Below are 15,145 nucleotides of genomic sequence, written 5' to 3'. Positions count from 1 at the left end.
TTGATCAGCGGGTGGCCTGGGGTCCCCCAAATCTGCAGTGGGTGTCTGAAGCAAGGACTGCCTTTTTGAAGAGCTTGCCCTAAACCTGTAGGGTCTGACACCAACCCCGGATGATCTGGCAAAGGGCCTCCTATTGGTACACAATTGTCATTTTGTCTGCCTGGCATCTGTCCCCCCTTCTCCCAGGCTTGGCAGTTGTTTTCTTTGGGAAAGCGGCCCTCCCCGACTCTCGGCTCCTACAGGCCTGGTTGGGGTGGAGGGGTTCTACCCCAACCCAGTCAGTCAGCACATTCCCTTCCCCGGGGCACCAGCCTGGGTCAGGGAGGGACACAGAACCAGAAAAGAGAAACTCCCTGCTCTCGTGTCACGAAAGCTGCAGGATGGAAGCCTGGAGCTGACGTGGCTGGTCTGTGTCCACGGGAGTGAGTTCTCAGATTGGAAACGACCCACTGGTGTCTCAGTTGTGACTCTACAAGCCCACAGGGCCTGGGGGGGAGGGGGAGGGCAGACACTCCAGCTGTGACCTCCTGCTTTATGCAATGGCCTCTGGGCATTCTAAGGTATGTGTCTGTCACCCTCACCCCCACCCGTGATGAGAGCCACACAGCTTCTATTATCTGCTGGTGAAATAGTGCTAACCCAGAAGAGAGGGACCATCTATATCACTGGCCTGCTTTTCACTTTGCTTTTTAAATAACTCACACAGATGAAGACGCCATTCAGAACAGCATCTTCAGGACAGGCAAACTTAAGAAGGGGTTTCATTTATACGCCCACATCAGGAGCAAAGGCATCACCCGCTCGTGACAACCTTGCAAATGTGAGAAAGGGCACAACGAACATGACGGTGGGTGAGGTCAACGTCACGAAAACCAGGGCCTGGGAACAAAGTGGCCGATAGAAATGTGCAAAAGCAGCTCCGGCCGGCAAGTGGGAAAGACCCAGGAACCCGGCTTGTCATTTTGAGGAGTGAGAGGTTAGAGAGGTTAGAGAGGGCCTCGTGACAAAACTTACGGTTATTGGGGCGCCTGGGTGGCGCGGTCGGTTAAGCGTCCGACTTCAGCCAGGTCACGATCTCGCGGTCCGTGAGTTCGAGCCCCGCATCAGGCTCTGGGCTGATGGCTCAGAGCCTGGAGCCTGTTTCCGATTCTGTGTCTCCCTCTCTCTCTGCCCCTCCCCCGTTCATGCTCTGTCTCTCTCTGTCCCAAAAATAAATTAAAAAACCGTTGAAAAAAAAAAGAAAAAAAAAAATTAAAAAAAAAAAAAAAACTTACGGTTATGGGCTTCAGCGGGTGATAGTCCCCAAACTCCAGTGGCACAGCCTCCAGCCGGCAGGACGCAAACTCTGCCTTGTAGTTCCTCCCCCGGGAGTGCCTGGCGGACAAATCCCAGACCGCCACCATCAGTTGAAGGGGATACAGAACACATTCAAATCATCTGCTCAGACCTTCTCAGGGCTACAGCGGCTCACGGCGCAACAGTATTTCTACCGAGCCCAAGAAACGCTGCAGAGAATTTTAACACTCAGTTTGAAGGTGCACAATGCCACCCAGGGATCTGGGACCCGTGAGGCCAGACGCCAGAACCAAGGGCACTGGATGAAGTGAGGTCAACTCTCCCCCACACACTGTTCTCCCCCTGACAGCCAGCGCCCAAGGAGGAGCTGAAGAGAGGGGCGTGCAGGGGGAGGGAGAAAGCCGGCCCTGCTCTCCCCACCAAGTTCTCGAACGCTGTGGAGCCAGAGAAAGTAGCTGAGCGGGAAGTAGACAAAGAGCACCCGATTTCACGGGTCTTGTGAAGGGATCACGAGATAGACAAGAGGACAAAGTATCCACACTGAGGCACGAGAGGAAAACACATGGGAAGAAGAGCAGTGTGAAAGGCCTCGGGGCGGAAGGGAAGGTCTCAGAACAGGCAGGGAAAAACGGGAAGAGGAATGGGCAGCACCAGTATTTGAAGGGATTCTTCCAAACTAGGGGTGCCTGGGGGGCTCAGTCGGTTGAGCTTCTGACACCTGGTTTTGGCTCAGGTCATGATCTCTCAGTTTGTGGGTTCGAGCACCGCGTCAGGCCCTGAGCTAACAGTGTGGAGCCTGCTTGGGATTCTCTCTCTCTACCCCCCCTCCCGACCCTCCCTTGCTTGTACACACGCCTTCTCTCTCTCTAAGTAAATAAACTTTAAAAAAGAAAAAAGAAAAAAAATTTTTTAAACCAAAATAGAATTTTTCCAAACTAAAGACTTCAAGCTATAGATTCAAGAAACACGCATGCCCCAAGCAGGACCCACACAAAAAAGAAACAAAAACCATACTTAGGGCCTTCATAGTAAAATGGCTAAAAAATAGAGGATTTCTTAGAACTAATAAAGACACCTTATTTTCAAAGGGTGACGATTATATTACTGTCTCAGCAGAGAGGAGAGCCAACAGACAAAGGGATCGTACCGGTGAAGTACCAAAGAAATTAACTGCCAGACAAAAACCCTGCACCTAGTGAAACGGTCCTTCAGTCATGAAGGAAAGAGTTTCCTGTTAAAGAAAAACCAACAACAGCATGTACAGAACTACACTTTAAAAAAAAGCTACACGGATTGGAAGAATAAATATTGTGAAAATGTCAATACTACCCAAAGCTATCTACACATTCAATGCAATCCCAATCAAAATTGCACCAGCATTCTTCTCGAAACTAGAACAAGCAGTCCTAAAATTCCTATGGAACCACAAAAGGCCCTGAATAGCCAAAGTAATTTTGAAGAAGAAGACCAAAGCAGGAGGCATCACAATCCCAGACTTTAGCCTCTACTACAAAGCTGTCATCATCAAGACAGCACGGTATTGGCACAAAAACAGACACATAGACCAATGGAATAGAATAGAAACCCCAGAACTAGACCCACAAATGTATGGCCAACTCATCTTTGACAAAGCAGGAAAGAACATCCAATGGAAAAAAGACAGTCTCTTTAACAAATGGTGCTGGGAGAACTGGACAGCAACATGCAGAAGAATGAAACTAGACCACTTTCTCACACCATTCACAAAAATAAACTCAAAATGGATAAAGGACCTGAATGTGAGACAGGAAACCATCACAACCCTAGAGGAGAAAGCAGGAAAAGACCTCTGTGACCTCAGCCATAGCGATTTTTTATTGACACATCCCCAAAGGCAAGAGAATTAAAAGCAAAAATGAACTACTGGGACCTTATGAAGATAAAAAGCTTCTGCACAGCAAAGGAAACAACCAACAAAACTAAAAGGCAACAATGGAATGGGAAAAGATATCTGCAAATGACATATTGGACAAAAGGCTAGTATCCAAAACCTATAAAGAGCTCACCAAACTCCACACCCGAAAAAATGGGCAGAAAACATAAATAGACACTTCTCTAAAGAAGACATCCAGATGGCCAACAGGCACATGAAAAGATGCTCAACGTCGCTCCTCATCAGGGAAATACAAATCAAACCACACTCAGATATCACCTCACGCCAGTCAGAGTGGCCAAAATGAACAAATCAGGAGACTATAGATGCTAGAGAGGATGTGGAGAAACGGGAACCCTCTTGCACTGTTGGTGGGAATGCAAATTGGTGCAGCCACTCTGGAAAACAGTGTGGAGGTTCCTCAAAAAATTAAAAATGGACCTACCTTGTGACCCAGCAATAGCACTGCTAGGAAATGACCCAAGGGATACAGGAGTACTGATGCATAGGGGCACTTGTACCCCAATGTTCATAGCAGCACTCTCAACAATAGCCAAATTATGGAAAGAGCCTAAATGTCCATCAACTGATGAATGGGTAAAAAAATTGTGGTTTATATACACAATGGAGTACTACGTGAAAATGAGAAAGAATGAAATATGGCCCCTTGTAGCAACATGGATGGAACTGGAGAGTGTGATGCTAAGTGAAATAAGCCATACAGAGAAAGACAGATACCATATGTTTTCACTCTTATGTGGATCCTGAGAAACTTAACAGAAACCCATGGGGGAGGGGAAGGAAAAAAAGAGGTTAGAGTGGAAGAGAGCCAAAGCATGAGACTCTTAAAAACTGAGAACAAACTGAGGGTTGATGGGGGTGGGAGGGCGGGGAGGGTGGGTGGTGGGTATTGAGGAGGGCACCTTTTGGGATGAGCACTGGGTGTAGTATGGAAACCAATTTGACAATAAACTTCATATATTGAAAAAAATAAAAAATAAAAAATAAATAGAAGCACATTTAATTGTAGTGTGATTCTGAAAGTAGTAAAAAAAATAAAAATAAAAAAATAAAAAATAAAAAAAGCTACACAGAGAAACAAAATGATCCCAGCTGAAAACAAAAAACTATATACATAGTATATATGTGCATACACACTGGGTATACATGTATGTACATATGTATAGGCTATGCATACATATCGAAGAGTAAAAAAAAAAAGGTAAAGGTGTGGATAAAAAGAGATTAGTGACCACAAAAAACAGTAACTTATAGTATTTAAAATATGTGTAGGGGGCACCTGGGTGGCCCAGGGGGTTAAGTGTCTGCGTCTAACTCTTGACTTCCGCTCAGGTCATGATCCCTGGGTTGTGGGATTGAGCCCCGAGTCAAGCCCCACGCTGAGCCTGCTTCAGATTCTCTCTCTCTCTCCCTCTGCCCCTCTCCCCTGCTCTCTAAAATAAAAAAATAAATAAAATAAAACAGAGGTAGAATTAAAACTCAGGTCAATCAGCACAGAAGAGGCACTATGGTATGAATGTTTGTCCCCACCCCCCCCCAACCCCCCAAATTCACTGACTGAAATCCTAACCTCGCCTTTGGGAGGTGATGAGGTCTCAAGGGAGGAGCCTCATGATAACCGGGACCCCAGAGAGCCCCCGCCCCGTGAAGACACGCAGTGCAGGCACTGGGTGAAAAGCAGGAGGCGCCTCGCCTCACCGGGCTGGCCAGACGTCCAGCCTCCAGGAGAAACAAATATTTTTTATTGTAAGTTGCCACATCTGTGTTTTTTTTTTTCTTTTTTTTTTTTTTTTTTTTACAGCAGCAGTTCGAACGGACTAAGCCTCGGACTGAGAAGTGGGGTTGCTGCCTTAACAAATACCTAAAAACGAGGAAGCGAGTCTGGAACCGTAACGGGCACAGGCTGGAAGAGTTTTCCAAGACCGGCGAGAAAAGCCACCGCCCCGAGTGGACGGTCAGGGGCGATGACGGTGAGGGCTCGGAGAGCGCACAGCAGAGCTGCAGAGAAAGCCTCAGCCCTCCTGGAGAAGACGCCAGGGGTTGCGAACAGAAGCTGGTGGAACAGACGGCCTAGGCCAGACCAGCGACGCTGCAGACGGAAACGGGGACTGTGCTACTGGACACGGAGAGGCGATCCCGGTCAGGACCCGGCGTCCGGGACTGTGCTCACGCCCTGGTTTCCTGTGGACGGCAGAACTTGTATGCGACGGAACGGGGTATTTGCAGGAGGACGTTTAAGTGTTGCAGGGAGCAGCTTGGCCGTTCTCCGATTACTTACAGTAAAAACCGACCAGAGAGAAATGACTGAAAGCTGGCTCGGCTCATCAAAAGGGAAACAATTTAAAAACATGGAGAATTGGGGCGCCTGGGTGGCTCAGTCAGTTGAGTGTCCAACTTCGGCCCAGGTCATGATCTCGGGGTTCGTGAGTTTGAGTCCCACATCAGGCTCTGTGCTGACAGCTTGGAGCCTGGAGCCTGCTTCCCATTCTGTCTCCCTCTCTCTCTCTCTCTGCCTCTCCCCCACTCACGTGTGCGCACTCTCTCTCTCTCAAAAATAAATATTAAAAAAAGCCTTAAAAACCCCGTGGAGAATTAGGTCTCAAAGAGCGTAAAGCCGGTCCCCTTTGTTCATCGGCCTGAGAGTCCCCTGAATTCACCCTCTGCCCCACTCACAGCTGTGTGCCTTCACTAGCACTTAAGGAACCCCAAATCCAACTACACCCTGCAGTCAGCCTTATGGGTGAGCCCACCCACCCAGAAACCTACTCAGTATGAGAGAACAGAGATCCCAGGTCATTTGACTTCTATCCCTTTCTAAATAAATGTGGCTTTGTGAGCACGAAAGGAGGAAGGCCAGTCAACAATACAAATTCATCTCTACTTTTTATGTTTTATTTATTTTTTTAAAGAACTACTGCTTTAACCTCTTTTGGTGGGGGAGGGGGCAGAGAATCTCAAGCAGGCTTGACATTCAGCATGGAACCCAAAATGGGGCTCGATCCCACAACCCTGGGATCATGACCTGAGCTGAAATCAAGAGTTGAATGCTCAACCGAATGAGCCACCCAGGCACCCCACTACTCTTTATTTTTTGGAAAGGAAAATCCCTATCACAATATATTGCCTGGTCTCTCTGGGTCACATTTACCAAGCATACCCAGTCCTCCCCTTCCAAAAATATGAAATATTCTTCCTGACTCCCTTTAATTTTTTTTAAGGTTTTTTGTTGTTGTTTTTTTTTTGAGAGACAGAGAGCAACTGAGCATGAGCAGGGGAGGAGGAGAGAGGGAGAGAGAGAATCCCAAACAGGCTCCACCCTGTCAGTGCAGAGCCTGATGCAGGGCTTGAACTCACAATCTGTGAGATCATGACCTGAGCTGAAATAAAGAGTTAGACGCTTAACCAACTCAGTTCCCCCCAAGTACCTCCCGACTCCCTTTAATATGCTGCCAGCCAATCCCTGATTTATAAAATAAACAAAGACCCCCACCCAAGAATAAGGAAACTGGAATAACAGTTATCAGTGGCCATAACGGAGTTTAAAAATCAAATTACGCTTTTTCTCTCTTCAGATCATTCTTAACTTTATCAATAGAACTCTGAAAGGTTAATTTAGTGGAACGAGTAGAAATGTAACTGGACCTGAAATTCAGTTGCAAATGTTTTTCATCCCTGTAATAATCATTAACAAATCAATCCACAGCTGAGCAAGACTGTATCCCAAGAACAGGGTGACTGGATACACAGAATCAAATAATAGTTCTCGTTTACAATGGACTTGCTGTACAGCAGGACCCAGGCCAAGCCCTTTCCCTGCACTTCCTTGTTTAACCAACTGCCTAATGCTAAGATGCTATCATTACGCCCATTTTTCAGAGAAGCTGAGGCTTAGAGTTGAGGGGACAGCAGCACGTGACAGGAACACAAAAATCAAGGCAGCCTGACTCTCATGCAGGAAGGAGCTCTGGAGACCATCCATGGGTCATCTTAAGAACCTTAAGCAATTGTCTACCTTTGTCTTTTCTTTTAAAGAACCAAGCTTTGAAATAATTTATTTCTTTATTTGGATGAGGGAGGAGGGGCAGAGAGAGAGACAATCCCAAGCAAGCTCCACGTTCAGTGCTGAGCCCAACATGGGGTTCGATCCCATAACCACAAGATCATGGCCTGAGCATAAGCCAAGGGTCAGACACCTATCCTACTGAGCCACCCAGGCACCCCGAAATAGTTTTTTGTTTTTTGTTTGTTTGTTTGTTTACAAGTTTGAAGGGAAGGAATTCCATGGGGAAAAAAAAAATAAATACTGTTTCTGGAGAAATGTAAAAAAAAAAAAAGGAAACATTTAACCCTTTCGAAATTCCACATCAGGGGCGCCTGGGTGGCGCAGTCGGTTAAGCGTCCGACTTCAGCCAGGTCACGATCTCGCGGTCCATGAGTTCGAGCCCCGCGTCAGGCTCTGGGCTGATGGCTCGGAGCCTGGAGCCTGTTTCCGATTCTGTGTCTCCCTCTCTCTCTGCCCCACCCCCGTTCATGCTCTGTCTCTCTCTGTCCCAAAAATAAATAAAAACGTTGAAAAAAAAATTAAAAAAAAAAAAAAGAAATTCCACATCAAACAGCTATATTTTGATCTTTCTATCGCTTCTTCCATTATTCCCTCAAATTCCCGGTCAGGCTCAGCGGTTTACCCAATGTTTGAGATGCTAAAAAGCTTGGTTGTCAATGCCCGGGTCTCTGCTAATGCCAACAGCGCCCCCCAGCGGGCATTTTCTAGAAATCCCTACCTTGCTTTTTTTTCCCCCCAGAACACAGCAGCTGGTAAAAATCCCCCATCATCCCAGCTTCCAAAGGCTCGTGTGCATCCTTGGCAGCTGCCACAGAAAAAAAGGCCAACATTTCCCACCTCCACTCCTGGCCTGGCCGCTGGCTACTCAAAGTGTGGCTCACAGATCACTGTGCAAGGGCATCACCAGGGAACTGTGGAAATACCACAGATCAGGGTCTGCACATTAGCAAATTCCCTCGGGTGATTTATACCCACGTTAAAGGTTGACAACTCCCTATTTTTAAGTTATTTACATCTGATAACATGGATGCATAGAAATTGCATTACCAGTTATCAAGTTAATCTCCTTATACTGGAAATACCGAAATCCACCAAATGCTTTTTGTTGGCTATTTTCATTCTCAAGTGATTTTTAAGCAGCTCATGATATATAGTCTGGCCACATAGTTTCTTCTCCCACAATCACGACATACCCCTCTTCCCTACCTACCCCCTCATAAAAAGGTCTTGAAGTGAAGTAGAAATGCCTGACTCAAAGGCTGGTAGTTTTGTTTCGTTTTTTTAATTTTTTTTAATGTTTATTTATTTTTGAGAGACAGAGTGTGAGTGGGGGAGGAGCAAAGAGAGAGGGAGACACAGAATCTGAAGCAGGCTCCAGACTCTGAGCTGTCAGCACAGAGCCCGATGTGGGGCTCGAACTCACGAACTGCGAGATCATGACCTGAGCTGAAGTCAGATGCTTACCGACTGAGCCGTTCAGGTGCCCCAAAGGCTGGTAGTTTTAAGGGCGCCATTGTCACAGGGATTAGACAGAAAAGGTGATCTGAGGGGGGACTGCTGGACATCACTTGTTAGCCCAGGACACAATCTATCAGAGATATCAAAACATGTGGATGCAAAGAGGCATTCTGGGGAGACCCACAACCACGCAGTGGGGTTTGGGGAGCCCTGCAACCCAGACCCCGCAGCCCAGGGCATGGGTGGGAGGTCCAGCTGCTGGGAACGGTTAGGATCACAGCCTCTGGACTCCACACCTCACTGCTCCTCGAAGGCTGTACCACTTTAAGGAAACTAACTGCTTCACCTGTCTGCCTCCATGACCTCATCTGAAAAATGGGTTTTGAGGATTAAATGGGATGCTGCACATTCAATACTTAACACCGTGCCTGGCGTGCGCACACACACGTCTCTGTAAATGTCAAATTTAGCGACAGGAACACATTTCTCCTCTGTAGACCTTCTCTGTTTCCTCACTCATCCCACAGACTACTACTGCCCCTCCTTTCTGCCAAACCCCATGCCAGGCACGACCAGGGTTAAAACGCAGTTCTTTTAATTTGAAGAACAACAAGTCTTGGGAGACTTTAGGGTGAACACGGGCTGCCACAGGAATGTCGAGAGCACAGTCAGCTTAGGAACTTTGGAAACCCTACAAGTTAAAAGGCGTATGGCACCTCTGTTTGTGATTTAAAGTAAAACTGTCACAGGTAAAAATGTTCTGGGAAGCAGAGATTAAAAGACATCTCCCCGCGTTTTCTGATCAGAAAATTCCAGACAAGTTAATTGAAGCCAGATGTCTTTCATTGTTCTTGGTGTTTAAACTTTAATGATTCCCTAAAAGGTGCTTCGAATCACTAGATCCAAGGAAACTCAGTGGCATTCAATCCAGATTTAGTGTATCGAGACTTTGGAAAGGGGTGCCTGGCTGGCTCAGTGGGTTAAGTGTCCGACTTCAGCTCAGGTCATAATCTCACGGTTCGTGGGTTCAGCCCTGCGTCACGCTCTGTGCTGACAGTTCAGAGCCCGGAGCCTGCTTCAGATTCTATGTCTCCCTCTCGCTCTGCCCTCCCCCCACTCTGGCCCTCCCCTGCTCACGAGCGCGCTCGCTCTCTCTCAAAAATAAACCAACATTAAAAAAAAGACTAACTGCTTCACCTGTCTGCCTCCATGACCTCATCTGAAAAATGGGTTCTGAGGATTAAAAAATGGATTTTGAGGAAAAATGGCTTTTGAGGATTCCTTCCTTTGGAAGGAAGCTGCTTAACTGTCAGTATTTCAAGAGTCTAGAGCTGTATATTCTTTCATTTGCTCACTTACTCATTCACGGGAAACCACATTTGGAAAGAAAGATCAGAAAGTGATTTCCCTACCACCTCACACCTGTCAGAATGGCTAAAATGAACAACTCAGGAGACAATGGACGTAGGCGAGGATGCAGAGAAAGGGGAACACTTTTGCACAGTTGGTGGGAATGCAAACTGGTGCAACCACTCTGGAAAACAGTGTGGAGGTTCTTCAAAAAATTAAAAATAGAGGGGCAGCTGGGTGGCTCAGTCGGTTAAGTGTCCGACTTCGGATCAGGTCGTATCTTGCGGTTTGTGAGTTCGAGTCCCGCATCGGGCTCTGTGCTGACAGCTGGGAGACAGAAGCCTGCTTGGATTCTGTGTCTCCCCCTCTCTCTGTCCCTCCCATGCTCATGGTCTATCTCCATCTCTCAATAACAAATAAACGTTAAAAGAAAAAATTTTTTAATTAAAAATAGAGCTACCCTACGACCCAGCAATTGCACTACTAGACATTTATCCAAAGGATACAAAAATGCTGATTCGAAGGAGCACATGCACCCCCATGTTTATAGCAGTTCTATCAACAAGAGCCAAATCATGGAAAGTGCCCACACGTCCATCAACTGATGAATGGATAAAGAATATGTGGGGTGTGTGTGGACTATTACCCAAAGATCAAAAAGAATGCAATCTTGCCATTTGCAACAACATGGATGGAACTAGAATGTATTATGCCAATCAAAATAAGTCAGAGAAAGACAAATATCCTATGATTTCACTCATATGTGGAATTTAAGAAACAAAACATAGGGGAAGATGAACACAGGGGAAGGAAAGCAAAAATAAGATAAAAACAGAGAGGGAGGCAAACCAGAAAAGACTCAAACTCAGAACAAACTGAGGGTTATTGGAGGGGTGTTGGGGGGGTGGTGAGCTAACTGGCTGATGGGCATTAGGAGGGCACTTGCTGTTATCACTAAATTCTACTCCTGAAACCATTACTACGCTGTATGTTAATCAGCTTCGATTTAAAAAAAAAAAAAAAAAAAAAAGCCCTCCTCTCCCTTTCTGAGATGCAGGGTAGAGCTCCCATCTATTTCCCAAATAAACCCACTAGAACCATCACAGCTTGTTGACTTCTTCCCGCACACACAGCACGGCTGGACCCTCAGCACGAGCCACTCCCAGCTACTCCAACCACAAGAGCCCTGCCCGGCCGGTCAGCCAGGGCACACGCTGTCCCCGCCTGTTCTGAGCTCCTATTCACTCTCCGAAACCCAATGTAAGGGTCTGCCTTTCTCAAGCCTTCCCCAAGCCCCAGGTGAAATTACATCTCATGACCCTTCTACTAGGTGTGTCTGCTCCACTAAACTAACTCCTTAAGGCCAAGGGGTACGTCCGCAGACTGTGCATCCCCAGTGCCCAGCGGGAAGCCCTGCACACAGTGGGACGAAGGGCAGCCATTTCACAGAGAAGCAATCGAGTGTCGTCCAGGTGAGCCGAGTAGCACTGGAAACAGCTAGGTGTCCCCTATCATCCAGACCGAGCTGAGTCCACCACTCTTTGCACGCAGCGCCCCCAGAACCTGGGACACAGAAAGCCGGGGAACTTGAGTTTTCTTTAAGGAGTGAATGGAGAGGGGAGCGTGAAAGGTGCAAGGAACGGGTAGCCGGGAGGGAACCACCCGTGGGGCCTCAGGGACCTCTTGTGGACCAGGGTAGCGGCCGGGGATTCTGCGGTCAAAAAAACCGGGTACGGAATGGGAGGCTCCACCAGCACCTCACCAAGAGAGCAATTCCCGTTGACTCACACAAGCTCACACTCGCAGAGACAGCAGATACAGTCCCTCTCCCAAACCAACCACCACTTCTTCCTTACCAGGGAAAGACGGCCATCTTCTCAGTCACATGAGCAGTTGCACCAGGACCGCCAGCCCGTTTTTCCCTCCCAGACCCCGCCCCGCCCTGCTCCGCCCTGCTCCGCCCTGCTCCGCTCTGGCCACCATGATTGAAAGGGGCAGATACTCAGCAGCTGAGCCTTGGGAGCGCCATGATTGTGAGGGGCGGACGGACCCGCTGAGCAGTTCGTCGGCGCCAAAATCATGAGGGGCAACGCACGTCTGCTAGCCTTTCGTCGGCGCCATGATCGTGCGTAGCAAACGCACTTCCGTTGTGCTGTGACGCCATGATTGTGAAGGGTAGATGCCCTCACTCAAAAACGGTTATGGGGACGGGAACCAGCATCGAAGAGCCAACGCTGTGGGCACCGTGATCCTAAGGGGCAGGCAAACTTCCGCTGAGTGGTCCGCGACGCCATGATTGTGAAAGTCAGGCATACGTCTCCCCACCCCCATCCCGTCCACCACTTCCGGAGGGTACATACACTTCTAGAGCGCCTCCCCAGATGCCATGATTGTGAAGGGCAGGTAAACTTCCGGGGCACTATCCTAGAGGCCGTAATTGTGCCACCATGGTTGTGAGGACAAACGTCCGCCTTCGGTGCCCAGATAACGCCGTCAGCCAGCACTTAGTTGTGGGGGCGGGCGCCAGTGTCGAAAAACCGATGCTTATGTCGTTTGCCAGCGCCGTTGTCGCAATGGGCAGACACTGCCGCTGCACTGCGACGCCATGATTATGAGGGGCGAACATACTTTCGGAGAGCTGTCCGCGGCGCCATGATTACGAGGGGTGGGCGTGCTTTCGCTGAGGGCCTCTATGGCGCCATGATTGTGATGGGCACGCGCCCTTCCTGGTGGGCTACTGTGGTGCCATGATAGTAAGGGGCGAACGCATTTCCCCTGCGTCGTGCGCGATGCCATGATTGTGAGGGGCAAGGCGCCTGTGTCGTCCGCCAGTTGCCATGATTGTAAAGGGCAGACACAGCCCCCCCCCCCCCCCCCCCCGGAGGCGTGTCTGCAACACTAATGTACAGCGTGTTTGAGAAGGGGCAGCAGGCTGCCTAACCCACCTTCGCCTTCTGGGTGCTAGCAAGAATCCGGAGACAGGCGGAGCGAAGACGCTAGCCGTGGCTGGGTGTGGGGAAAGGGTCTGTGGGGTTCGTGCGGTTTTACAGCTAATTCGCTGTTTGGCTGGGGTAAACCATGCCGACGCTTTTCCCTCCCCGCGTCTCTAAGGGTTGCCCTGGATCCGAATAGACCGCCTTCATCTGGAGCAAAATCACATGAGGAAGTTGGGGCTAGCTTCTCACCCAGCTTGACAAAGCTGTACGTTTCTGTAAAGGTGGACACCCGTTTCAACCCCAGAACTTATGTTGTCGTGTTTTCTCGGGTTACTATGTATACACACACACGCATACATATATATATATATATATGTATACATACGTATATATGTACACACATACATACTCGGGTTACTATATATATAATATATATATAATTTCCTAGCAACTACCGCATACTGAACGCCTGCTGTGCCAGGCGCCCTGCGGGCATCTCACGTGCCCCTCACCGCAAACCTGAGGTCACTACCACGGCCACCTGTTCGGGAACCACTGCAGGTGCACTGCTTGAAGCCAGGAAGTGCCCTTAGCGGGAGTGACTGCGGGTTAACCGACCTGATGGTAGGACGTGCTCAATCTCGAGGCGGCATCTCATCCCCCTTTTCTTTGCAAGAGCCTGGTCTGACAACACATAAACCACTTTCCCAGGAAACAACGGAATAATATACTCCGGGCCCTCTGACGGCACATGGAGTTTCGCACCCCGGGTCCTGGTGTCTTCACCTGGGAAATTAGTCTAGAACTCATTCTAGAACTAGTTCAAGACTCAGGTGTGGGGAGATTCTGAAATGCCTGGCACGCGGTCAGCACGCCCCTGGCTGGAGCTGAGCTTGCAGGCAGGCAAAGGAGCCCGTTGCGCCTTCAGAGCTTTTCTCTCCGGGGTAACCTGCCGTCGCCTGCGCGTGCGGACCGGCGCGGGCTCGCGTTAACACGCCCGCTGGGGCCCGGGGCCGGGGGCGGCCCGGCTGGTGCAGCGCCCACAGCGCCAGGTGCACCGCTGCACCGCGCGCTTCCGGAGCGGGCTGTTAGCACCCACGGGGGCCAAGAAGCAAACCACCTCAAGAAATTGAAGAATTGGGAGTCACAGGGAAACTGGGCCAATAAAGGAAGACAAGTGAAAAGGTAGTATTTTATTGTCCAGGATAATTTTGGTTAGACACGATTTTTGCCCTCAGAGCTGATGGAGAATGGGACTCCACTACCCCATAGTCCAGTTGGTTCGCTGTATTCAGCAACGCCCCAGGTTTGTTTCTAGGTTGGGTTTAAATGTTTACGTAAATTCCAGTTAACATACAGCGTGATACTAGTTTCAGGGGTACAGTGCAGTGATTCTCCCTTATTTTTAATGATTTTTATGACATTTACCTACGCCCGCTCCGGTTCCTCAGAGATAAAGCAATCCACCTCCCATTTGCTTGCGTGTAACTGTTACTTTTCATTGGGGTGATTGTTCATGGGCCGGTGGCCCCTGGCAAAAAAGATCTTCCTCTCCCAAACGGGTCCTTGTTTTCAGCTCAGAATGAGTAAGAAGGATTCCCAGTCATACCCTCACGTCCACCTCTCCCCGCGCACGAAATGAACCAGAGTTCAAGGGTGGCCACAGGGAAAGGGAGGGGCTCTTTCCACCCTGCCTTGCGGACTGGGCGGTGCATCCTCTCCTCTGTGGGAGTAAAAACGAGGAGCACGCGCTGCGCTCAGCTGGGACGAGGGCGCAGGACCAAGAGCCGGATCTTGAAGCCGTGCACCTGACGGCTTTGATGGGCGCGGCAAGCTGAGCACCCCTCCCCTTTGGCCCCGCTCAGGCGGCCGGCTCCTAAAAAGCCAAGCCCCTTAGCGCCCCGGTGACCTTTTCACCGCCTGCAAAGTACAGTTTGTGCAAAACTCGGATGCTGGACGAAGCACTGGTATAGGTTACACCCTAAATGGTGGGATATACCTTTCGTGGGGCTTTTAATGATTAAAAAAAAGATCATGTTACGGATTGTTTTGGCCAGATACTTTTCAGCATCCATCAACGGTCCTTCCATTGGTAAATAAAGAAGATCA

The 15,145-nt window shown here is 49.0% G+C and overlaps 1 protein-coding gene across 2 annotated transcripts in view; it reads right to left on the bottom strand.

Moving 5' to 3' along the window:
* The window catches only part of VPS35L (VPS35 endosomal protein sorting factor like), a 117,435-nt gene extending 105,416 nt beyond the window's left edge, over positions 1-12,019 (bottom strand). The window contains exons 1-2 of one of the 2 annotated variants that reach the window (XM_030300189.1): positions 11,957-12,019; positions 1,275-1,374 (exon numbers count right to left, since the gene is read on the bottom strand). In XM_030300189.1, coding sequence (XP_030156049.1) covers positions 1,275-1,374; positions 11,957-11,973 — 117 coding nt within the window. In that variant the 5' untranslated portion in view covers positions 11,974-12,019. Of the gene's footprint in view, positions 1-1,274; positions 1,375-11,956 lie in introns of those variants that run through there. The other variant, XM_030300190.1, reaches the window with a different exon arrangement.
* Positions 12,020-15,145: the final 3,126 nt, after the last annotated feature.

This window comes from Lynx canadensis, chromosome E3, assembly GCF_007474595.2.
Source record: "Lynx canadensis isolate LIC74 chromosome E3, mLynCan4.pri.v2, whole genome shotgun sequence".
Taxonomy (NCBI): Eukaryota; Metazoa; Chordata; class Mammalia; order Carnivora; family Felidae; genus Lynx; species Lynx canadensis.
Note: the sequence above shows the minus strand (reverse complement) of the source record. Positions and strands in the feature narration are given on the sequence as shown.